This window comes from Oncorhynchus mykiss, chromosome 21 (genome assembly GCF_057628025.1).
Source record: "Oncorhynchus mykiss isolate SJ-2025 chromosome 21, ASM5762802v1, whole genome shotgun sequence".
Lineage (NCBI taxonomy): Eukaryota > Metazoa > Chordata > Actinopteri > Salmoniformes > Salmonidae > Oncorhynchus > Oncorhynchus mykiss.
The window spans coordinates 14,075,335-14,101,600 of NC_143042.1; the positions used below are offsets into that span (position 1 = coordinate 14,075,335).

General features: G+C 44.4%; 2 protein-coding genes across 5 annotated transcripts; one reads left to right on the forward strand and one right to left on the reverse strand.

Moving 5' to 3' along the window:
- Positions 1–25: 25 nt before the first annotated feature.
- Positions 26–10,815, forward strand: th2 (tyrosine hydroxylase 2). The gene is given in 13 exon segments (XM_090213906.1): positions 26–368; positions 510–687; positions 815–903; positions 1,063–1,130; positions 1,285–1,335; positions 1,488–1,633; positions 1,975–2,110; positions 2,298–2,367; positions 2,490–2,546; positions 2,775–2,897; positions 2,980–3,161; positions 10,472–10,628; positions 10,630–10,815. Coding segments are annotated over 13 exon segments (1,668 nt in total). The 5' UTR covers positions 26–140; the 3' UTR covers positions 10,813–10,815.
- Positions 10,816–15,214: 4,399 nt separating this feature from the next.
- nup37 (nucleoporin 37) lies at positions 15,215–26,256 on the reverse strand. 4 transcript variants are annotated; one of them, XM_021577169.3, is made up of 10 exons: positions 26,026–26,256; positions 23,622–23,834; positions 23,288–23,412; positions 20,757–20,829; positions 20,402–20,496; positions 16,452–16,542; positions 16,170–16,351; positions 15,984–16,034; positions 15,607–15,700; positions 15,215–15,448 (listed from the first exon to the last, which is right to left on the reverse strand). In XM_021577169.3, exons 1-10 carry the CDS (start codon positions 26,026–26,028, stop codon positions 15,335–15,337), a joined length of 1,041 nt encoding a protein of 346 aa, XP_021432844.1. In that variant the 5' UTR covers positions 26,029–26,256; the 3' UTR covers positions 15,215–15,334. The 4 variants fall into 4 exon arrangements, with proteins under 4 accessions (XP_021432844.1, XP_021432845.1, XP_090070033.1 ...); XM_021577170.3 differs by having other exon boundaries at positions 25,937–26,226; XM_090213907.1 differs by having other exon boundaries at positions 25,941–26,199.
- Between the last annotated feature and the right edge of the window lie 10 nt (positions 26,257–26,266).

The window sequence follows — 26,266 nt, forward strand, 5'->3', positions numbered from 1 at the left end:
GATAGCACAGCTTCAGACACTGCCTCGGAGGGTCTCAGTATCCGGTAATAGGCCTATATAGACTATTCGATCAAACAAATCATAGATACTCTGCAATATTATTTTTAAGACAGTCTACGATAAAAATTGACATAAGTTCAATGAAGACAGAGAGTGTGGCGCAAAACATTCCGTTCGTCGGCAGAAAGCGAAGTCTGATCGAAGATGCCCGGAAAGAGCGCGCCAGCGGTTCATCTTCCCCTGGCCCATCGCGGGGCGGTGAAAACTTTGTGTTTGAGGAAAAGGAAGGAACAGTGACACTGAACATTCTTTTCGCACTCAGCCATGAGAAGAATGCAGGGTTCTTTAAAACTGGCAAAGTCTTTGAGGTAAGGAAAACATGTTCATCATTAGATATGAGTTGCAGATGGAGAGCTTCAATAAAATCAGGTCTACGGAATCGAATCAACGTGATAAAATATACATGTGTTTGCTTATATATGATATGTATGTCTTTACCATGGATTCAGACGTTTGAAGCTAAGCTTCTGCATATTGAGAGCCGACCAGGGAGGAAGTCTAAGAACAGTGGCTGTGATGATCTGGAGTTCTTTATGAGGTGTGAAGTGCACATCTCGGACACAGACATCTTCATCAACTCACTCAAGAGAGTCGCCGACGACGTACGCACCATCCCAGAGGAAAAAGGTTATAATACAATTTGAATGAAATAATAAATCACACTTTTCTAATAATAGTAACGTTTTTATTATCTAATCATTTAAATTGTGTGAACAATTATGCTCTGACATATTTTCCTGTTTCCTTGTTTCAGTTCCCTGGTTCCCCAGAAAGATCAGAGATCTGGATAAATGCAACCTGTTGATAACGAAATATGACCCAGATATGGACCAGGATCATCCAGTTAGTGTTTACCTTAGCAATATTGCTAGGCTTCCATTTATATGGCATTGATACAATACTTGTATAATTCATTGGATTGTTAGAAATAATACTCAACTATCAAAAAGGATAACAACTAAAAATGTCATGGTTAACTAATTGTTATGATTCCTTTTTCAGGGATTCAGTGATCCAGAATACAGAAAAAGAAGGTGCTTCATCGCTGAACTTGCAGCAAATTACAGACAGTAAATTGATCTCATCATTCTCACCTTTCAAAAAATATATTCCCATGTAGTCAGTCGATCTTAGGTGCCAGCACTGCATCATTGGACCAAAGGCATGCCATTGTAGAAATGCATTCGTAAAGGAATGATTGATCCATCCATCTCTGTTCCACAGGGGGGAACCATTACCCAGAGTGGAGTACACACCAGAGGAGGTGGCCACATGGTGAGAATAACAGCTGATGTATAGTATACTGGAGATGGACATCATACCATCCTAATAGACTTCTTTCCTAATGATAATAGTCTACAGTCAATATACCTGTGGAGTTGGAATGACAGTGTTCTAATGACTCTGCTGCTGCTGTCATTTAACAGGAAAGAGGTGTACCGGACCCTGAGGACCATCTACCCTGACCTGGCATGCAGACAGTTCCTGGGTGGGCTGCAGCAGCTGGAGCGGGAGTGTGGCTACGGAGAGGACAGTATCCCCCAGCTCCGGGAGGTCTCTGCCTTCCTCAGAGGTGAGGCCCAGCAGCCTATCTCTGCCTGAGGGACAGAGCAATAGCAGCACTATGCCCAGCTTCAAGGAATAGAATAAACATGGACAGAGGCAAATCCAGCATGCCCATGACTTTCCATTGAATGACTAATTCTGGTCGATGACTGTGCGCACCTTATTAGATTGATTATGCCTCGTTATTTTATTGTAGATTGCTTACAACAGTAATAACACCATTAGGGATTGTTCTCGTACTGCAGAAACACTACAGGCTGTCACTGTTCACCATGTATGAACATCAGCATCCATGCGGTGAATATGTCTCTGACAGTGGTACCTTGCGCTGTGTTCTTGTTTGTCCAGAGAAGACAGGCTTCCAGCTGCGTCCGGTGGCAGGGCTACTCTCCGCCAGAGACTTCCTAGCTAGCCTGGCCTTCAGAGTGTTCCAGTGTACCCAGTACATCCGCCACGCCTCCGCACCCATGCACTCCCCGGAGCCGTACGTCAAATGGTGTCATTGACATAGTAGAATCACTCGAAATAATCAGTGTGTGTCATAATATTCAGTTTACTAACTGATCATAAATAATAACATATGTATGATTCATGTGTATCATAATCAGTCTAATCAATGGACATATTCATGTGCGTCATGTAGTCACTGCTCTTTCGCTTCCTTCTCTCAGAGATTGCTGTCATGAGTTACTCGGCCATATTCCTATGCTTGCAGACAAAGAATTTGCCCAGTTTTCCCAGGTAAAAACATTTAGACTTGTAATATGGTTCATATGATGCTTCGGCGTAATAATACATCCATTATAATAATACATAAATTGTCTCATCAGTGCGCAACGATCACAAATGTTTGTCATTTGCAGGAAATTGGCCTAGCCTCACTGGGAGCATCAGACGAGGATATTGAGAGACTCTCAACTGTAAGAGCTGACCTTTGAGCTTTCATTTCAAAATAAGCAGTTACCAATCAGATGTAAAACATTAGATACTGCACTGAGGTTGGGTGTTGGACTGCAAATTACGGACCTTTGCTGCCATCTAGTGGAAAATATAAAATACTGACCAATCTGACCATTTGATGAATGTGTTGTCAGGGGTGAAACGGAGCCTTATCATTTCCTCATCCCTTGTTGCCGTCCCTCCGACAGTTGTACTGGTTCACGGTGGAGTTTGGACTGTGTAAGCAGAATGGAACTGTGAAGGCATATGGTGCCGGCCTCCTGTCCTCATATGGAGAACTCATTGTGAGTAGTATTTTACATTGGCACTCTGTAGAATTGTACTGATAGAGGGGACTAATTCCTAATTTATTATCTCTGTTTTCATATAACATGCCACTAATCATTTCTGAAGGAGTCTAAAACGATAACTAATCACTTATCTCTTACTTCCATCTTTCAGTATGCTCTCTCTAACGAACCTGAGTACAAGCCATTCAACCCAGAGGAGACAGCAATCCAGCCTTACCAGGACCAGACTTTCCAACCTGTCTACTTTGTCTCAGAAAGCTTTGAGGATGCCAAGATTAAGATGAGGTACATCAATGCATACAAGTGGTGAATGTCTATATGTGAGCACTTCAGTAAGTCACAGGAAATGTGTAACATGTGGCGTATACCTTGGATTTGAGTTGATCTTGTTGCTCCTGGACGCGGGCTGCAGGGGTTTTGGAGAGGAGCCAGTGGGAACCTCAGAGGATCTGAGGACACGGAAGCAAATCAGACTGAAGGCAGCTGTTTAGGAGTTACTCGTAATTAGCATATTACGTTTTGTAATATATTAATGTAATCTGAATGAGCAGAGTATGGATGGACATGGGCAACTCCAGTCCTTGGGGGCCAGAGTGGTGTCACACTTTTACCCCATCCCTAGCACAAACAGCTGAGTAACCTAATTCCATTCTAAACTGAAGATCATGGTTAGTTGATTATTGGAGTCAGGTGTGTTAGTGAACACATTTATTTCACCTTTAGTTAACCAGGTAGGCTAGTTGAGAACAAGTTCTCATATACAACTGCGACCTGGCCAAGATAAAGCAAAGCAGTGCGACACAAACAACAGAGTTACACATGGAATAAACAAACATACAGTCAATAATACAATGGAGAAAGTCTATATACAGTGTGTGCAAATGAGGTAGGATAAGGGGGGTGAGGCAATAAATAGGCCATAGTGGCTAAATTATTACAGTATGGCAAATTAAACACTGGGGTGATAAATATGCAGAAGATGAGTGTGCAAGTAGCGGTACTTGGGTGCAAAGGAGCAAAATAAATAAAATAAATAACAATATGGTGATGAGGTAGTTGGATGGGCTATTTACAGATTGGCTATATACAGGTGCAGCGATCTGTGCGCTGCTCTGACAGTTGGTGCTTAAAGCTAGTGAGGGAGATATGAGTGTCCAGCTTCAGTGATTTTTTCAGTTCGTTCCAGTCATTGGCAGCAGTGAATTGGAAGGAAAGGCAGCTGAAGGAGGAATTGGCTTTGGGGGTGACCAGTGAAATATACCTGCGGGAACGCGTGCTGTGGGTGGGTGCTGCTATGGTGACCAGTGAGCTGAGATAAGGTGGGGCTTTACCTAGCAACGACTTATAGATGACCTGGAGCCAGTGGGTTTGGCGACGGATATGAAGCGAGGGCCAGCCAACGAGAGAGCATACAGGTCGCAGTGGTGGGTAGTATATGGGGCTTTGGTGACAAAACAGATGGCACTGTGATAGACTGCATCCAATTTGCTGAGTAGAGTGTTGGAGGCTATTTTGTAAATTACATCGCCAAAGTCAAGGATCGGTAGGATAGTCAGTTTTACTTGGCAGCATGAGTGAAGGATGATTTGTTACGAAATAGGAAGCCGATTCAAGATTAAATTTTGGATTGGAGATGCTTAATGTGAGTCTGGAAGGAGAGTTTACAGTGTAACATGACACCTAGGTATTTGTAGTTGTCCACATATTCTAAGTCAGAACCATCCAGAGTAGTGATGCTGGACGGGGACCTCATGAGAGAGATGAGATGACCTGAGGAGACACTCGGAGTCCATACTTGCGAACATTTAAATTTAACCCATAATAGTTTTAAGCCCTGTCTAAGCCAGGGGAGGGGGTACTACTAAGCTATATGGAATTGTTTTAACGTCATACCAAGGATCATTTTGCTATTTGATTTTGAATCTGGAGACCCCTTGAAGTATCAAAAAACAACAACCCCTTAGAAGACGATTTTCAGAATGTCATCATCTCATCATATGCTATTGGACCAGGTCTCGCTAGGAAAAGAGATGTTAGAAAACAGTATAAATAAAGGTTAAATAAAATAAATGAATCTGACAAACACCACGCTGTCACATTTGACCGCAAATGCGGTGTTACATAGGCGGATGCAATGGATGCCTCATCTAATGCAAAAAACAGATTTCTCTTGTTTAAACTGACAGATTCGTATGATGATTTTTTTATTATGATAATTAGATTTCCGCGGGGGCACGGACATCGATTTTAGTTTTTTTTTTAACAGGTTCTCTGGCACAAAATCCATATCAACCAATTAAACTTGTCGATTTACTTGCACGTGACAGAACACTAAATTGTAGCTGGTCCCATCCGATAACATGGCACACGTTAGCCCTATGCTAACCTCACCAGTTGGCACTGATTATATCCTGGCACAAATTATGCATCAGCCAATTACAATTGTCATCGTGATTGGACGTGTTCCAACTCTTGTTCATGGAAGCATCCTTAACACACCCTAGTCCAACAGGATGCTCCGATCATCAAAGCAACCGTCACATGTATTTGACTGACTGGTCAAAATGCTCTCTTTTGTTAAGTGCCAAGTCCACGAAATTGTCGTAGATTGCGGCAAGGGTTCGAATTTCACGAGTTTCCTCCCCTTTGAAATGTATATATACTGTTTTAGGGTGCTGAAAAGGGACGCCAACAGCTTGAAATGGAAGATGATTAAATAATTGAATAAGGAGATAACTCTTTCTTCAGCCTTGCAGACAAACGCACTGCTATGGCCTAATAATTATATGGCATAGGCTATATTACATGGACTATAGTACATGGACATGAACACAAATGTAGGCCTACAATTTGTTATATGCATATTTACAATCATCTACTTTGTCACATATGCGTTATTTGACTCGAGGAGGATGAACATTACAGTGTACAGTAGGATTGTAGTTAGTATCATTATCATCCTACAGATGGCAGTATTGCAGTTATTTTAAAATAAATTTATCACACTTGGCTGTCATGAGTATATTCTTATGTAGGTAGGCTACACTTACAACCAGGCCTACGTTTTGTAGGCTATGCATTATTAATCATCCACTTGGTCAAATGCGTTTTGAATTGAGCATCAAGGACCTGCAGTGAACAGTGTTTTCCTCAACAAAAAAGCTTGCCAGGAGGGTGACTCGAACCCACGGTGAGCTACTGATTTCAAGCCAACCGTTTTAGCAGTGTGCCACCTTGAGGCAATAATGATAGTGTGTGCCAATTTCAAGTGTGGCTGTTGAGCTCTAAGGATGGCACTTGAATATAAATAGATTACTCAAATTGTTTTATTGCTATTTTTTTTACATGCTATTTGACAAATCCATAAGACTCTCCGTTTTTTGGGTTTTACGATGTACGATAAACGTACACGTTGTAAGGACCTCATCATTCTTCCATAAAAGCACATGGATGTGTGTGAAACAGAAACGTGGGATTTTGTCATAAATGCAAAAACATTAACATGTCTATTGTTAGTACTAGCTAGTAGCGTAGTCGAGGATGCGTCAATGCAATATTGGCTCACAACTATACAGACCAACAGAACAGCAAAGATTGTGGATATAATGACAATATACATGGCCCTCTGCCCTAACAATGGTGGTAGTTGTCTAGAAAACTGCACGGCAGGCTGTCTTGCTCCCTCCTATCCTTTTTGTGTATACATCTCATAATTGTAATCTTTTTTGAATATTCGATGAGAGTTGTTGACGTCAACCGCCTGTATTCAATGGAGAGAGATGCTATGCTACCAAAAAAAAAATGCTACGCTACCAGCTTCATGCCATGAATATGTATAGCTATCTCGAGACAACTCCAACATGAAGTGTTTTTTCCTCAAAGTTATCGGGATGTCACGTGTCCTGCTTATATCAGTACACTCATAACAACTTAATTAAGCATTACGAAACTTCCATTCGATCAAATAAACCTCTTGTAGCAAATAAGCTATTAATTGTTTTGTTGACCAAATTCGACGTTCATTGACTTCCATACAAAAACTCCTTGCCTGGGTGAATGAAACAACGTCACCCGCTGGAAGGACACAGATTTTCTGCGAGTTGGGCCTCTCTTCCTGTAGGTTTAAAATATCCCTCTAGTGGCCAGGATTGACCTATTTTATGCCATTGGTTGGTGGATATAAGTCTAAGATCTTTGATAGGCTGATGAAGAATAAATCTGATGGGACCAGCAACAATTGTGATGGTGCCGGAGGGGATGGCTGCTGTTTTATTGGCTCTGAACCAACTGTGCTATTTTGTAAAAAAAAAAATATTGCATTGTTTGTAACGTATTTTGTACATAATGTTGCTGCTACCGTCTCTTATGACCGAAAATAGCTTCTGGACATCAGAACAGCGATTACTCACCTCGAATTGGATGAATAATTTGTCTTTAATGAGTCGGACGGGAAGGATATACTCCAAACACCCAAACAGGCCCAGTTTCCCCGTCATTCGCTGGAGAAAGAAACTGAGATTTCACTTAAAGGGGTGCCTTGTGAGGATCAGGCGACGAGTGGCTAATCTGCCTTTGCCATCAGTACTGTTAGCTAACATTTAATCGCTGGAAAATAAAATGTGACGAACTGAAAGCACATATATCCTACCAACAGGACATTTAAAACTGCAATATCTTATGTTTCACCGAGTTGTGGCTGAACGACGACATTAATAACATAAAGCTGGCGGGTTATACACTCTATCGGCAACATAGAACAGCAGCCTCTGGTAAGACACAGGGCGGGGGCCTGTGCATATTTGTAAACAACAGCTAGTGCACGGTATCTAAGGAAGTCTCGAGGTTTTGCTCGCCTGAGGTAGAGTATCTCATCATAAGCTGTAGACCAAACTATCTACCTAGAGAGTTTCTGTATTTTTCGTAGCTGTCTAAATACCACCACAGACTGATGCTGGCACTAAAACCCCACTCAATGAGCTGTATACATGCAGGGAAACTTGAATCAGTTTTACCTCATGTCTATCAGCATGTTCAATGTGCAACCAGGGATGGAAAAAAACTCTAGACCACCTTTACTCCTCATACAGAGACGCGTACAAAGCTCTCCCTCGCCCTCCATTTGGCAAATCTGACCATAATTTTATCCTCCTGATACCTGCTTACCAGCAAAAATTTAAGCAGGAAGCACCAGTGACTCGGTCTATAAAAAAGTGGTCAGATGAAGTAGATGCTAAACTACAGGACTGTTTTGCTAGCACAGACTGGAATATGTTCCGGAGTACACTACATCAGTCACTGGCTTCATCAATAATTGCATCGATGACGTCGTCCCCACAGTGACTGTACGTACATACCCCAACTAGAAACCACGGTTTACAGGCAACATTCGCACTGAGCTAAAGGATAGAACTGCCACTTTCAAGGAGCAGGACTCTAACCCGGAAGCTTAAAATAAATCCCACTATGCCTGCCGACGAACCATCAAACAGGTAAAGCATCAATACAGGACTAAGATCGAAATCGTACTACACCGGTTCCGACGCTCGTCGGATGTGGTAGGGCTTACAAACTATTACAGACTACAAAGGGAAGCACAGCCGAGAGCTGCCCAGTGACACGAGACTACCAGACGAGCTATATAACTTCTATGCTCGATTTGAGGCAAGAAACACTGAAACATGCATGAGATCATCAGCTTTTCCGGATGACAGTTGGATCAAGCACTCCGCAGCCGATGTGAGTAAGACCTTTAAACAGGTCAACATTCACAAGGCCAGACGGATTTCCAGGATGTGTACTCCGAGCATGCGCTGACTAACTGGCAAGTGTCTTCACTGACATTTTCGACCTCTCCCAGTCTGAGTCTGTAATACCCACATATTCAAGCAGACCACCATAGTCCCTGTGCCCAAGAACACTAAGGTAAGCTGCCTAAATGACCACCGACCCGTAGCACTAACGTCTGTAGCCATGAAATGCTTTGAAAGGCTGGTCATGGCTCACATCAACAACATTATCCCAGAAACCTTAGACCTACTCCAATTTGCATACCGCCCCAACAGATCCACAGATGATGCAATCTCTATTGCACTCCACACTACCCTTTCACACCTGGACAAAAGGAACACCTCTGTGAGAATGCTATTCATTGACTACAACTCAGCGTTCAACACCATAGTGCCCTAAAAGCTCATCCCTAAGCTAAGGATCCTGGGACTAAACACCTCCCTCTGCAACTGGATCCTGGACTTCCTGACGGCCGCCCCCAGGTCGTAAGGGTAGGTAACACCACATCCGCCACGCTGAACCTCAACACGGGGGCCCCTCAGGGGTGCGTGCTCAGTCCCCTCCTGTACTCCCTGTTCACTCATGGCTGCACGGCCAGGCACGACTCCCAACACCATCATTAAGTTTGCCGATGACACAACAGTGGTAGGCCTGATCATCGACAACGATGAGACAGCCTATAGGGAGGAGGTCAGAGACCTGACGTGTGGTGCAAGGACAACAACCTCTCCCTCAATGTGATCAAGACAAAGGAGATGATTGTGGACTACAGGAAAAGGAGGACTGAACACGCCCCCATTCTCATCAACGGGGCTGTAGTGGAGCAGGTTGAGAGGTTCAAGTTCCTTGGCGTCCACATCACCAACAAACTAACATGGTCCAAGCACACCAAGACAGTTGTGAAGAGAGCATGACAAAATATATTCCCCCTCAGGAGACTGAAAAGATTTGGCATGGGTCCTCAGATCATCAAAAGGTTCTACAGCTGCACCATCGAGAGCATGGTTGCATTACTGCCTGGTATGGTAATTGCTTGGCCTCCGACCGCAAGGCACTATAGAGGGTAGTGCGTACGGCCCAGTACATCACCGGGGCCAAGCTTCCTGCCATCCAGGACCTCTATACCAGGTGGTGTCAGAGGAAGGCCCTAAAAATTGCCAAAGACTGCAGCCACCCTAGTCATAGACTGTTCTCTCTGCTACCGCACGGCAAGCGGTACCGGAGCGCCAAGTCTAGGTCCAAGAGGCTTCTAAACAGCTTCCACCCCCCCAAGCCATAAGACTCCTAAACATCTAATGAAATGCTACCCAGCCTATTTGCAATGCCCCCCTTCTACACTGCTGCTACTCTGTTATTATCTATGCATAGTCACTTTAATAACTCTACCTACATGTACATATTACCTCAATATACATATTACCTGTTACCTTGACTAACCGGTGCCCCTACACATTGTGCCTGTACCGGTACCCTCTGTATATAGCCCCACTATTACTTATTTACTGCTGCTCTTAAATTATTTGTTATTCTTATCTATTACTTTTTGGGGGGTATTTTCTTAAAACCGCATTGTTGGTTAAGGGCTTGTAAGTAAGCATTGCAATGTAAGGTCTACAGAATACCTGTTGTATTTGGCGCATGTGACAAATAACATTTGATTTTGAATTTAGCTTTCTGTTACATGCAAATAAATCACGGATTTGAATTGGCTGATTTGCATTTGATGTCAGAGAACTGTTTAAAATTAAATGGTTGCTTATTCGCAAATATGGACCCAATGTTTTAAAACCATATTGTTTTACCTGCAGGCGGTACTCGTCGTCCATCCAACGGCCCTTCTCTGTCCGGTACGACCCATTCACTTGCAGCCTGGAGGTTCTGGACCAACCCAGTAAGATCCAGCATGCCCTAGGCCAGATGAGAGACGACCTGAAGATACTCCAAAGTGCCCTGGAGAAACTGGGCTGAGGGCCTCAACACTGAGCCAGAGACTCAGGGAGTGAAACTGATACATACCTCTGGAGGGGTGGAAAGGGGAAGCCATTTTGGGTCTTTAAAAGTGCAATCTGTCATTTCTCTGTGTGGCCATGGGGCCAAATGCACAAACAATCAATGCTCAAATTGCACAAAATACAGTAGTTCCATTTAAGGCAATCAGTTGAATATCCACCTCTTCAATCCTGCTGGGCTAATACTTGCATTATTATTATTGTATTTTTTAGAGACTAAACTAGATTTAGCATTTAAAAATGGATGTGAAATACTGTGTATATATTTAGTTAACTGAAAAACATAATTTATATTTACATGCAAGATTCATTAATATTTCCTGGTTGAGTGCATGTATTGATATGTACAGTGACGTTATACATGTATTGTGAGGAGAATGTACAAAGTAATACATTTTATTTTTTTCAGTCCAATCACAAAGGGCATGAAAGAGAGAGACACACACATGGGGGTAGGAAATGTACAGGCTGAATATGTCCGAGAATGTTTATCTTAGTAGAGAGATTACAGAGAAAAACTTTAGAATGCATGTGTAAAATAGTGATCAGAAAGAGAGCATGGAGGGAGATCAAGGAAAGAGACAAAAAAGTATACAAAGTCTGTGCATTTGCGTTTGAGAGAGCAAGCGAGCAAGAGACAGAGCGAGAGGGAACATGAACATCAAAGAGGGTGGGAGTACTACAATATAAGCCCATGTGCCACTGCCTCCCATTCCAAACCAACTGTTTCCATTTAGAAAATTCTTGGAACCCATTTGTCTTCACGTGTTATTAAGTAAAGGGAAGGAGCTAATTATGAATGATTTAAATATCATGTTTCCTCAGCTGGCTACTGTCAGAGCCAGTACTGAGGCCCAGTGGATCTAAAGCTGGACCTGGTCACACAGACCTCACAGTATAACACTACACGGTCAGTAGGGTTTCACAACTGGCATGATAAACTCTCTCCATCTCCTCTCTCTTCCTCTCTCTACCTGTGGGTTCAAGGGGTAATAGATGCCTTGTTTCTGTATCAGTGACAATGTGTCTGCACTAGAGTTCACCCGTATTCATTTTAAAGCCAGAATGCAAATTGGTTCATAGATCTACTCCGACTGTAAAACATCATGATGTACACAGTGGCTGTGAAAGCCTCCGACCACCTAGAGTGGGAGGCCTTCCTGTTCAATTATTCCAGTGTAAATCAAACATGGTTCACTTTACTCACAGAGAAACACAACCTCTCCAGTGGAGAGAAAATGGTGCACAGAGCCGAAGATTGATCTACAATACCGCTCGACTTGAGTGCAGCAGTGCACACATATCCACTTGCTTAACCCAAATTCAAACACTTAATAATTTTGCATCTCTCAGCTTACATCCAGCACAGCTCGAATCCAAAAATCCCCCCCCCCCCCAGAAAATCAGACCACTGGGATCCAAATCTGCTGAGGCCCCTAAACACAAAAGGGGTTGCCATGACGATACGATAACCACTACTGGTTCCAAGCAAAATTATCCTGCCTCACATACTAACCACAAATCCCCCAATGATGTACAGTATCATCCTGCCTTCAGAATTTAAGTGTTTCCTAATGTCATGGACCATCGTTACCTTGGCACGCTAGCCTCCCCAGACTCAAAAGGATGGGTCATTGGGGTTCACAGAGTCCTCGCTGAAGACATAGATGAAGCACAGATCATGGACTGTTTTTTGCCGCATTCATAAACAAAAAAATGCTGCTAAACACAATGATTACTGCACAGAGACACTTGAAATTAAACAATGACCAAAATGATCCAATTTACATTTTGTGTAACCCACTGTACCGAGTGCTCTAATGATTTATCGTAGTCACATTTAGTCTGTATTGTAATGCTTTGCAGCCTTTTCTCTCAACTGCCCTCATCCAGATCAACACATTTCCACTTCAGGCTGATTTTACATCGTGTAGGCCTAAGAAAATCCCCAGGAGATTAAAAGAAAGTATTTTTTTTACCTCAAAAGAAAACCTCTAATCTCTTCCTTTGTTTTCTCTCCTCTAATACTGCTCATTATAAGCATTTGTTCTCTTTTTCTTGAGCCCCTGGCTTCGCATATGTGGGTTGGGGCGGAATTAGCTGAAGGTCTCATCTTGTCTGAAGTGGTGGAGGGGATTACAGAGAGAGAGGTGGAGAGTTCACACCTGTCTGATCTCTCTTTGATTCCTCTCTGCGTTCGTTATTACATTACAACTGGAGATTAAGCTGGAAGCCAAATTGGCCTACTAACCAGGATAGCATTTTCTGGCCTATGAGAAATAGCTCTATCATGGTTATCCTACTGTTCAACTTCAAACCAAGGATCTCCTTGTTCAAACAAAAAAATAAAGAGGTTAAGGGTCATGAGAATGACCTAATATGGATATTTTAATACTGCAAGCTTCAAACTCAGTTTACACTTGGTTTAACTTGCCAAAAATTACATGGTATGTCAAAGAAGGTAACAAAGCAGTCTCTGAAATTCAAGACCTAGGGCAGCAACAGTACCAGGTCTGGGATTAATGACAGATTCTCTTGGTTGTTCCGGGAGGGTCCTCTTCAGACAGACAACTCTCCCCAAAAAATCACGAGACACACACATCGAAACCAACGTTTGCTGTAGTTTTAGTGAAGGTAGTTGATACAAACTAGCCACTAGCAAAAATGCCCTCATTAAAAAGAACCCCTGTGATCTCCGTCTTACCAGCTACTATGTGTCCAGGGGATGTTTACGATAGGGCAAGAAGTGTATAATGCAGTGACTTAAAAAAGCTGGATGTACCAACGCCACCCTTTCCTCTATGCCAAACTTACGTTGTATACATACCGTACCTCTCTGAATCAGAGGGGTTGGGTTAAATGCGGAAGACACATTTCAGTTGAATGCATTCAGTCGTACAACTGACTAGGTATCCCAATTTTCCTTTCCAGACGTGTTAAGATGGACAATTTGTACATTGTGGGACGCAAGCCATCTGTCCAGAACAGGGATGGGTAACTCCAGTCATCGGGGACCTGATTGGTGTCACCTCTCCAGCACCATAGTACTGGAGTTGCCCATCCCTGATCTAGAGAGACTAGAAACAGGGGTGGGAGACCACCAGGTGGTGATCTTGGGTCACTTTGATTCTGGGAGACACGATTGATTGAGAGATTCATGACTCACATTTCTCACAAAAACCTTGCACTTTGCAATTCTAATTCACCCTAAGAGGATATTATAGTCTTTGGAAAATGTTCAGTGGTGTGTGCAAAGAGAGGTTGCGGCGTCTTGATCTCCAACATTGATTTCTCTGTGTTTCACATAGCCATTCGAGCACCACTTGTGTCCAACACTGCAAACGTACGGCACCGACCACATTGGACTTGTTCAAACAAAGAGTCGACCAGGAGAGCGGTAGCATGTTATGATTGTGGATGGTGGTTAGTGCGTACGCTCCAAGAAACATACATGCCTGTCTAGCGGGATTGAAAGAGTAGAGGTCTCACCTCCCCTATACCTGCCTCACGCTGTCGTGCAGCAACACCGGTGCACAATAAAACCTACTGTTTCACACCTTAAACATACATTAATGGAGTAAAATAAACTGTTCTGTGTTAATCCTTGTAGACACACAACTCCATCCAAAGGACTGTGCCCTCGGACTAAAAAAGATCCATCCGTGGAAACAAGTGATTAGCTGTCACTAAATATGATTCATGATCAAATGTAATGCTTGCCCTCTTGTAGTTCTAATGCAGTTAGTAAGTGGTATTCTCGCACATGGGCCGTCCAATAGGATACAATGAGCCCTTGTTTCTAATGGAGTACTCTGCGTCTGTTGGCTTATGGTCCAATGTCTCCCATGCTCCATCTCAGCATCACTGATCGTCCCCACCCACTAGAACGATGAGATGTGTGTGGCTCTTGTGTTTTCTCTTCATCTCCCTCTTCTCTGGAGAGACAAATCACTCATCCCCTCTGCCAGCCAGTAGTATCTGACCTGAAAAGACCTCAACTCCCAGTTCCCTGAGCTTCTCTTCCAAAACCGTATTTCTCTCTTTTTAGTTTCCTGCCCATGTCATAATCTCAAGGATAACCCAATAGCAGGAGCAGGCTGCATGCATTAGTCTTTCGCCTTCCCAGGCCTCACTCTACAGGTGTTATAGGACCCACATGGGTGGTGACAGCTGTGTGTGTGCGTGAGACAGATTGTGTATGGGTGAGTGTGTGTCTGTTTTACAGAGAGTGAGCACCTGTAGAGGGATTGTGATGTTGACCGGTAGAGTAGAGTGCTGGCAGCATTGAGCGCACACATTCCTGTGACCTGCAGCTCACCCTGAGGCGCTTGGCAGAACATCATAACAAACGAGCACTGATACAAAACTTCTGAGAAAGACAGAACCAGCCCCGCTTTTCACAGAAGCCAAGTTCCACCCTTCTGTTTGTCTGGGTATGACAGTTTGTCTGTTTGTCTGGGCGGTCAGTTGTCGGACTCTAAAATAAACATCAAAAGTCCAGGATGTGTAAACTAAGTTCAGAAGTCAAAACAAACAAAAATATGGAAAATGAAATACTTTATTGAAAAATTATGAAAATAGAAATATCCAACCACACCTCATGTCAAACAGTTTCAATGTACATTTGCATTGCCTCCCGTATGTCCATAGGGAGTGACTGCATTACATTTCTGTCATCCAAAAAGAGAGCTTTCGGTCACCGCCAATGACACAGAGTGGGAGGGACCTGTGCCAGCTTAGACCCGCCCCCACCGTGGCTGATCCAATCATCACGGGCTGCAACCCCGCCATATAAACGTAAGAAACCAAGTTCAATACGCATGTTACGTTATCCTCATTTCCAACACTCTTACTGAACATTATTCCCACACTTTTATTACTCAGAAACTGACACACTGTATCTATGCAAACAGCCAAACACACAGCTCACTGACCTGCGGGTGACCAAGGTGATGCACTAGTAACTGACTGCTGATCTTGCCTGGACATCCTGTTGTGGAGAAGAGATTCTCATTGACCCGAGACCACCTGGAAGACATGACGCCCGTGGTTACAGTAAGTGCCATCACCATTATCATCATCACCACAGCCATTATCATGGACGTCATCGGCAGCAGCGGTATCAGCCGGACTACCACAACATGCAACACAACTCTGAAGGTCAGAGGAATTGGAAGCATTCAGGATCCTTGGGACATCCCTACCCTAACCATAACCCTTACCTTAACCATTTAACATAATTTCAATGGGGGAGGGACATCCCAAGGATACCAAATAGCAAGGACTTTGGAAGCATGGACAAAGCAGTTACCTGAAGTTTCCTGCTCGTTCTACATGGGCAGGTCTCTTCTCTTGTGGGTAACTATGAACAGACAAATAACCATTAACAAATCCCATGTCTTCATACAGTAGTGTTACACAGCATGTAACGGAGGTGATGGGTAACCTTGTCTGGGTTCAAACCCAGTCGGTCACAAGCATCTGTCCAGACACTCACCTGGAGCGGGTAATATCCCAGATGACCCAGTCGCTGCCCGTCACCGCGCCCACCTTGATGGTGTTGGTGAGGCACCAGTCAGCCGACATGAGCGGCGACTGGCCGCAATCCAGAGAAAGAATGGCCTGCTGGGTAACCAGGTCATAGAACCGTATCGTCCCTTTTTTCTCGGCCACCATCAGCTGTATAGAGGACAAAGTTTTAGTATCACAAGCTCTTTTCACTCGCACTAAGTATTTAAACTCTCATTATGAAACTGGAGAGCACTGTTACTGTACGTACCTTGAAGGCATCTTCGGGATGCCAGCACACACTGACACCAGGAGAGCGTAGTCTAAATGTAGTGGTTTCATTCCCCTCCAGGTCCCACACCCTGTGGGGACAAGAGGCCATCTAGCATGAAAGGGCACTAGCTGGACACTACAGGATGGTCAGAGAGGGGTTGTGCTCAGGGGAAATGAACCGTTTAAGGACCGTAAGAAAATGATTCTCCAGTCCTCAACTACCCGTTTAGAAAACAACCTGAGACAGGAAGTCTGCGATTCAAAAACAACAGGGGCTGAAAACAGGTCCTGTCAAAAATGACAAATTATCAAATCCAAAAAACAAGATTAATAGGCACTCAATTAGCTGTACTGGAGTTGGATGCGCTGCAGTGTTAAAAAATTGCTTCCGGAGTCCAGCCACCCCGTGTGGGGAGGGGAGAGGCGATGACGCGCAGCACAGCGCAGGCAGATGCCTTGGTGCTGACAGCTCACAAAACAAAGGATTACACACGCTAAATGGCAGCTAAAAATATCAAAAATAACAAAGACATCATGGCTGGCTGGCTGTTTTTGTTTCACAGGATCCATGTCAAAAAAGCGAAGTTACAAGCCTCCATCCAAACCCACCTTTCCCCAGGCGCCTGAGACGCTCTTCGGAATGTACTCTAATGACTGAGTAGCACACACCAGGCCTGTAGTGATGCCAGTGTTTTTCTGAAAGCACGTAATGCCTGTGTGTAATTTATCTAACTTCTGTCAGTTGTCCAAGAGATGCGGACACAGAGCCTCAATAGTACCACCCTTCTTTCAGGGAAAAAGGGATCTTGGTCGTAATCTCCCCCTTGAGCTGTGAAGACAGGAGGGCGGGGCCATGTGCTGACGAGCGAGAAGGCCGAGGACACAAGGCAAACGTGCGCACGGATGTAATAAATCACTTGGACAGGTTGCTCCCAAGACCAGGATCTACTCTTCAACCACATCGGAGAGCCCTCCTCAGCGAACACAAGGCCTCGAATCTCACAAAACATTCCCCTGAACCAGGGAGGAATAAACATGCAAGCGATTTATTTATTTTTTACAATATTTTTTTTTAAAGGACTATGGTTGGGAGCGATGTGAATGTGCTGACTGATGAGGTCATGCAGAAGACATCTAATAAAGGCCCAAAGCCCATCTAAATGTCAAACATGTTGGAGAGATGTCTGCAGTGGCGCGGAGGAGAGGATATGATTATGCCCCATCCCAGATGATAACCTCATTAAACAAACTTTTCCTGTGTCTTCCCTGCAGAGGATAAAACACCCTCACGTTTCTCCATGAGAGCTTTTGCATCATGACTCGACAAGTAATGTCAGAATGGCCCTGTGTAGAGTGAGGTGCAGACCCTCCTCCATAGAGCATGAGCAGGGTTGGAAACCTCAGACCACCGCAGGCAAACAAGCATAAACCCTCTCTTCTCAGACCACTCGCCAAGCAGAGTTCAATCGCACGCTACGCCGCATCCGGCCAAGTTGTGGTCCACCACTTTGCCCTTCAAATGGGGAAAGATTATGATTTAAAAATTATATATATTTTTTAAAATGTAATCCTTGCTGAACAAGGTGAAAGGGGGCAAGAAACAAGACTGAAACCAACACTGACAAAGAGATGTGTAATTGCATAACACTACAGCTGACGTGACATCAAGCAATAACACTGGGCTTCATGTACAATAGAGTTGAAAGGCGAGACTGCATTTGAAGTCTTTGTAGATGTGAGTGAGAAACAGCAGCCACACTTTTTCATTTCGGTCAACGTTTTCCAAATGAGCGGAGGAAATGGGAAACGTAGTGTGCACCGTGTGAACTAAATTATGAGAGTGTGCAGGGTAAATAACTTTGGCGACACTCGGCTAGAACGAGGGTTGAGAAAGACAAACAGTAATCCCGCCTCAGAGCCTCACAGGGGAGTCCAGGGAGAGGTGCACAGCACGCCGTCCTCCCCTCCCCGAAACCACACCAACATCCATCTTGATCAGACCTGCTCAAGTGTCTTGAACAATAACACGTTCTTTAGCAGACATTTGGACTGTTGAAATAATTATCTCGGCCATTTGTCATTTTTATTGGATCAGTTTGCTCCTCTCGCTAGAGTTGATGATGGGATCCCCTAGAACAGAGCAAAAAGAAAGTGTGAGAACATGAGAAGAAAAGAGGAGATGAAAGACCGGAATGTTGTAGAGTGGACACGGACATACTGACTGACAGATAACTTGACTGATGGGCTAGAGGGGGGAGAAAGTCTCAAACTATTGCAATAACGCCTCAGAAATACTTCCCAAAAGGATGACACAGAGTAGATCATACACAAAACAAATAGTTGAGATCCCGCACAAATAGTTGCAGCAGGTGTCTCTGTTCAAGCCCCTTGAGTAAGCTGTATTCTGCTGATCCATGTCAACACGAAACCAGAGCTGGCTGAACTGAGGAATCCATCTCACTCAACAGAAACATACCTACTGCAAATCCAACTGGAAGCTAACAGACAATGGGAGCCAAGCCCAGAGAGGTTAGGACCTCTAGCAGACACGCTGACCTCCGTGGGAGGCTGCGACCTTCTAGCTGCTACAGGTGGCTACTCCGGCTGGAGTAAAGTTCCCACGACGGAAAGGACAGTGCTGACAAAGAGTACAGCAGAGTTATGGTAGTGCAACCTGCCAAGTAGAGAAGACGGTCCACTGTTCTTTTCTCTCACCCTATCAGGGGTCTCGGTTTCTGTGGGCTGCCTGGAAGGCCCCTCTCCTGTTAACTTGATCTTTCCCTAGTTCCACCTTACTCTTCCTCCTGCGTCCTATATTTTTTCAACGTGACAGAATTTAAATCTTTCTGCAGATGGAGCCGAGCAAGCGTACCCGTTTTCTCTGGCCAGACCATTATAGAGGGAGGCTGAGGGAGAACTGTTCGCTGATGTTTCTCGCAGTAGCAGAGCTTCATCACCAGCCCGAGCTGAGGCCGCTCTCTCCCCACAGCCCTCATCCTAACCAACACTTTAGAGCATTTAAGCAGGGCGGAAGGAGATTGAGGAGATAATTCAACCATGGCCTGTATTTGATGACTGGAAGTGTAACCGCGAGCTCCAGGCTCCTGAAATTATGAGTTTATGAATAGAAAGCAGGTGTGTTTCTCATCCAGGGAGCTTTGGGTTTAAAGATGGATATGAGAGACGTGCTCTTTCAGGCTCTAGCGGAGAGAAAAGTAGGGGCCAGTCATTCATTTCTAAGCTGCTAACTTGATTAAACGTTCTTCCCCTTCAATCACAGGTCAAACAATAAGAGCTCACATTGTGTGGGAAGGGGCAAAGAGGAAGTAGGATTTGGGCCAGGCTTTCGCCCTGTCTGGACCCTAGCTACAACCCTAGTTACTAAGGTAACAGGAGGACCCTCAGGTTCAGTGGAGGCTGCTGAGGGGAGAACGGCTCATAATAATGGCCGGAACAAAGCTAATGGAATAGCAAACACCGGGTAACAATGTATTTGATACCATTCCACTGATTCCGCTCCAGTCATTACCACAAGCTCGTTCTCCCCAATTAAGGTACCACCAACCTCCTGTGCCAGGTTACCCCATGGTTACACCTTTGGCTAACAACACACTCTTTCCTTCCTTGCTCCACTACCTAGCTACTGATTGATAGGCCACATTGGGGGACCTTGTTAAGAGTCAACCCTAAGGAGGGGAACAACCTCCACCAGTACTGCAGCTAATTGGATTTACATATTTAACCAATTACTTTGAAAAGCTGGAGAAGCAGCGGTGTGATTCCGCACGGCAACACCGGTGTGTGTTGTGATAAGCATTGGGTTTCATTTTGGAAACAGTCAGGACTTTCTGCACCATTAACAGAGAACAGAACGCAGATCCAAGAGCTGGGGGAAGACACACTCATATTATTCTTGCTGAATGAGACGGGGAGGAGGTTCGGACTGACCTGCATGTATGGTCATCACTGACCGAAGCGATTTGTTTCCCCTCCGTGGGTTCAAACACTAAGTGGTTGATGTAGCTGGTGTGACCCTCCATCACCTAGACAACCACAAAGACATCACCACAGAAGATACAATTAACAAAACACTGCATTTGGTGCGAGCCTGTAAGACAGTTCCCTGGCTCCTTATGTGCTGGGTTCTTGATTAGACTAAAATAAAAAGCCATTCACTAAGTGCCTACTGTCAGTGTGCTATATACAAACTGCTTGATTTAAAGAAACCAGAAGCCAACTGAACTGACAGGTGCAGTAGTTCCAGTGGGATCTAGTCATGAGGGCAGGGGCTCCAGTACTCTACCTTGACTTCATGTTGATTCTGAAGATCAGAAGTCAACAGCCTCACTTTTCTGTCTGCTGCAGCAGTGCAAAATCTGGAGGGAAAGACGGAGAGAAAAACAAACAAAGAAAGAGAACATCAAAACAGAGCCCATCCTACTATAAGACACGCGAACGCACACGCAACCAGGCACACGTCCATGTCTATGCTTGTGTCTGACTGCACTGCAGCGTGGGCTGACACCTTTGGATGTGTGTGTGTGGTAAAGACTTGGACATGGATCAATGGAAACACTGCCAGGGAGATTCTAAGTGCGAAGATAAACATGGAGAAAAACAAAGATTCCTCATGCCATTTGAGCATTGCTAACGCCTGGGAGACGACTTTGCCTCTAATCAGTTGTAGTATATACCAGCGCCTGCAATTACTTACAATTACACTCTCTCACTTACAAGAAAAACACATCACACACATTTGCAGTCACAGGAACAGACGGATTTGGCATGATGTCACGATACACAGCCAGAATATTCCCCCAAGCAACTGGTACAGGTGAGTATACCAACAACTGATACATAGCCTTGTAGTTAGTGAATTGTGGAGGGCATTTCACCCTTCTTTCAACTCAAACCTCTAATTCAATACATACTTCAGTCTTGCAATATAAACTATGCTATCAAGATTTAGCCTACGCTGCAGGAATATTGTCAATGAAAGAACAAGTGCCAAGTGGGAGAACATTTCTTCATGAGACAATCTTCAAAGAGTTGTCAATGTCACAGGGTTGACTAATGACTGGGTCTGTTTTGGCCCTGAGCTGATTGATGCTGGGGAAGTGTTCCTGACAGTTCCCCAGAATCTACCAGGAGGTTGCTGACTGGACCTCACATGGATGGCCTGGTAGAATCTGGGATCCTCCCAGCGTAAGCCCCCTACCCCCTCCTCGCACCCTCGCCGGCCCCTGTCTCAGGCACGCCAGTGAGAACACTGTGCTTTTCCTGGAAGGCATAACTACGTGCAAAACTAGGGGAGGGGCGGAACTTGAACGGGGGAGCCATCAGTGTAATAACACGTGCGCACGTCACACGCCGGCCCCAGGGCCCTGCAGACTTAACCACGGAAGGCCAGGAAGTATCGCTATCTTTCCCTTTCAATTAAAGAAACTTGGAAACATCTCCCGCGGGATTACAGCATTCCCATCCACCATTCCAATTAAGAGGAAAACTTTGCTTTCTATGTAATAACGTTCAACTTCCTTTTTTTAATCAAACCACACCTGAAATAACTGGATTGGTATTCCACCGCTACAATGGGCCACAGACTAGAATGATGACTGAGCTTCATACGGTAGGTGAATTAGGAATACAGCTGGGCCAAGACTACTGAGGGTTTCATACCACTGACTGACACAGAGGTGGTGTAGATGGATGACCCAGAGACATAGTTAGATAAATCTATGGCTCTGGGATAAGCAGGTGGTCAAGCCGTACATACCTACACGTACCCAACGTTCACAAGAGGCAGGCCTCATTGTTCCTAGAATTTCTAAGCAAACGGCTGGAGGCAGGGCAGAGCTCCCTTTTTATGGAATAGTCAGCCAATCCATATGAGAGATGCAGAAACGGTCTCAACATTTAATTATTTACTGAATTCCCATCTCTTCAGTAGGTCCTATGATTGAGTGTAGTCTGGAACCAGGGGTGCAAAGGTGAATAGCAACGCATTGGAGTGATGAACCACCCTTGCTGTCTCTGCCTGGCCGGCTCCCCTCTCTCCACTGGGATTCTCTCCACTGACCCTATTACGGGGGCTGAGTAAGTGGCTTGCTTGTGCTCTCTGATGCCGTCAGTAGGACGGGTGCATCACGTCTTGCCAGGCTCTTTTCGCTATACTCAACTTGAGTGGGTTGAGTCACTGATGTTATCTTCCTGTCTGGTCTTGCGCCCCCTCGGGCTCATGTGATGGGGGAGATCTCCACGGGCTATACTCGTGGTCTGTTGATATCCCTCTGGTGGTGTGGAGGCTGTGCTTTTGTAAAGTGTGTGGCCCTGTCCAGGGGTATCATGGGAGAGGGACACAGTGTCCCCCGACCCCTCCGTCTCAGTCCCTAATATATATGCTGCAATAGTCTACCTACCGGGGGGCAAGGGTGGGTCGGTCCTATCTGACGTTTTTCTCCTGTCTGATTGGAGTCCTGTGTGATCTTAAGTATCCCTCTCGCCCTCTCCTGCTTGCTTGCTCGCTCTTTGGGCTTTTAGGCTGGGTTTGTGTATAAGAACTATGTGACATCAGCTGATATAAAAATAGGCTTTATAAATTCATTTTACATAGCAAAGATGAAAAAAAACAGTAGTGCAGCTTCAACCCACAGCGGTGGCTGGTCCAAATAACCAACTAACCAAGTCTTCAGTCTGCAACATGAGCTGAATCAGCTGTTACTTACTGCAGGGCTGGAAAGAAAGCCTGAAACAACCAGCAGCACTCCGGGACCAGACACCCTGATGTAAAGACAGAAGACAGCTGTAAGAACTAAAAGGTTTAAGGTAGGCTACCTGATGAGTTGGGGCAGCTTGTCCAGCCGAGACTCAGGGCTCCATGCGAGGCAATCCACACGTAACGCATGATGGAAAACACGCAGTGTGGTGAATTCAACCCCCTCTACCTCCATGTCCTCCTCCTGCACAAACAGTGGTTAACGTCACACATACAGCAGTGGTTTACATCACACATGGCACCAAAACACAGACTGTTTCTAATTTCCTTGTGTCCCCTATCCATGCCTCCTCAGAGAAGAACCTTGGGAGGATCTTCTCTTCAGATTCATTTTGAGAAGGGAGGCTAGAAGAGAGGACATGAGGAAGAGGAATCTGGCATGATACCACTCACCTGGAAGCGGCAGGTGCCAACCACCACATACTGGTTTCCTCCATAGGCCAGGAGGGCAGCTGAGCCACTGTCAAAGGGGCTGAACTCCACCACATGGACGTAGTCGTCACAGGGCACTGTGTAGCTGGCTCCTCGACCAGAGTCCTCCATGCTAAATGTATTTTTGGTGATGTTTATGTCCGGTGTATTTACTCTTTGGTTTGACTTTACCACCTGCATCAGGATTGAAGAGGGGTTAATATTAACTTCCTGATACAGAAACAGCACATCTGTATTGAAAGCCAAAAATAATACTTCCGTATGCATACTCAAGCGAGCCAAAGCTTAGATTCTCCAGTATTGGGCTAACTCGTTGAGGGGGATTCATATAGCCTAAACCTTAATGTGCCTGTTTAATTTCTGTGGTAGTCACTGAGGAAATCACTTTAGGGAGTGACAATAAGATAACCATGAGATCAGAACTTCCCTAAATGCAAAACCAGTCATATAGATCCCTTGCTACAATTTGACTAGGAGAGATATACCAGAAACACAGACTTGCCCGGCTTTTCTAGGAAGGGTGCGGTGAAACACCCTTCTTCCGGCACATGTGGGTCGGGGAGGTTGTTTAGATGGAAGTTTTTTAATTGTGTGAAAGGTCATAGGTGACAGCTGTCAGTGATCACATAATGGGACATAATTCTTGCTGTTGTACTGACATCATGTAGGCTGTAGGTTCCCAAACTGTACGTTCCCAAAACTTTTCACTCAGACCCCACTTCCAGCATTGGGGAACATCCCCCTGCGGGTGCCACGTCCATTTCTATGGGCATAAGCACTGTTCGTGACACAAACTGTTCACCCCTCTTGTTGGCAGAGAGAAAATGTTGCTGTTTTAAAGCACTAATGTGCATTCATGTGAATTGAGTGACTCAAACATTACAAAATATATGGGCAAAAAAACATTAGCTGACATGGGCTAGTTGATCTGGACATTTCTGATAAGTTATAAATAGGTATGCAATGATTGACATGACAAGAAGAAAACTGACAATGCACTACCCCCCAGTTTGAAAACCACTGGGCTATTGGACTCAAGGTTAACAGCTAGGGGGATCCACCAAGTGAAGGCAACAGAACACCATTTCACTACACTGGATCATTCAGTCTCAAGTGTCATTGATTGCAGTCTTAAAGGGGCAATGTGCAGTTTGAACAATTACAGAGCGGACCACACTGCCACTGATTTGGTAAACAGCTGCGGGATGGGGCTTGAGAAATGCAACCACTCAAATTCATGGACAGAGCTATGGATGGAAGTACTGACCATCTATGACAGGGGTAGGCAACCTTGGTCCTTGAATGCCACAGGCACTTCATGTTTTTGATTTAACTGACCTGGAAGACCAGGTGTGTTGAATTTAGGCAATCAGGGAACTGATCGATTAACTAAGTAACTAACTCAGTGTGGTGCCTAGTTGGGACAAAATCCTGTAGTATCTGTGGCACTCCATCCAGTAACAGGGTTACCTACCCCTGATCTATATCAAAAGTATAGGATTAATCAGATTTTGAAGCTATACAGTAATAAAAAAAACAAGCTTACATTGTGGGTTCTGATTGGGGTGTGACAGTTGAACTAAACTCACGAGGCATCTACGAGTTATATTATTCAATAATCAATGGGTATGCAACAAACAAAATATTTAAAAGGTCTAAAAATTATTGTAACTTCAAATTGCCCTTTTAAGCAGGCCAGCTAATTACTTTAGTTGACGTACTGGACTTAGTTCGTTCTAAAATGTTTTAGATAACCCCGTATCCCAGGAGTTAAAATATGTCTGGATAGGCATGAACAATCCAAATATATATGTTACACATAGAAGACAGGCATATAGTTAGTAGGTTAGGGTCAATGAGGCATGCCCTGGCTATTGCTAGCTCAACAGTGCACAAACGGTCAGTACTGTAGCTAGCTAGAATACTTAGTCTACCTAGCTATCGGCCGCGAACTATCTTCCTTGTAACCACCAGAAAGGTGGTAGCCTTGGCTTCAGGACATGCTCTGATAATGTAACATTGTAAAATGCTATGTAACTAGCAGCCCCACTGTTGTAAAAGTTAGCTTGCAATATAGCAGCGCTTGCTAACTAGCTATTAACGTCTAAACACGACGCTAGTTAGCTGAAAGACAGCTAATGTCAGTCAGGGAAACTACTCAAACGCTAGCAGCCTACAACACACTAAAGCGATTAAAAGTGATGACAATATAATACAAAATATTTAAACTAATAACGCGGCATTTTAACTAGCATATAGCTCATCCATAACCATACCTACGCGCGCCTTTCAGCATGTTAGCTACAACTTCTGCCCCCCCAAAAAATGCATTCGTTCCCCAGTTGATGTCCGTGTTGGAACGTACCATGCCATTTTATTCTTCAATTCTAGGGGGACCACACTGAGATTAAAAACGCAATGGTTCAGCGCTTTGACACGTTACACACTATTGATATATTAAAAACACGTTATAAAATAATAATTAATAAACGTTCTCACACGAAACATAGTCAGACATGCTAAAAACAATATTGGGTTCTGTGATAATGATCCACAGATAGCGATTGAAACAACATGGGCGTGGTTAAATGATGACACAGAATCTG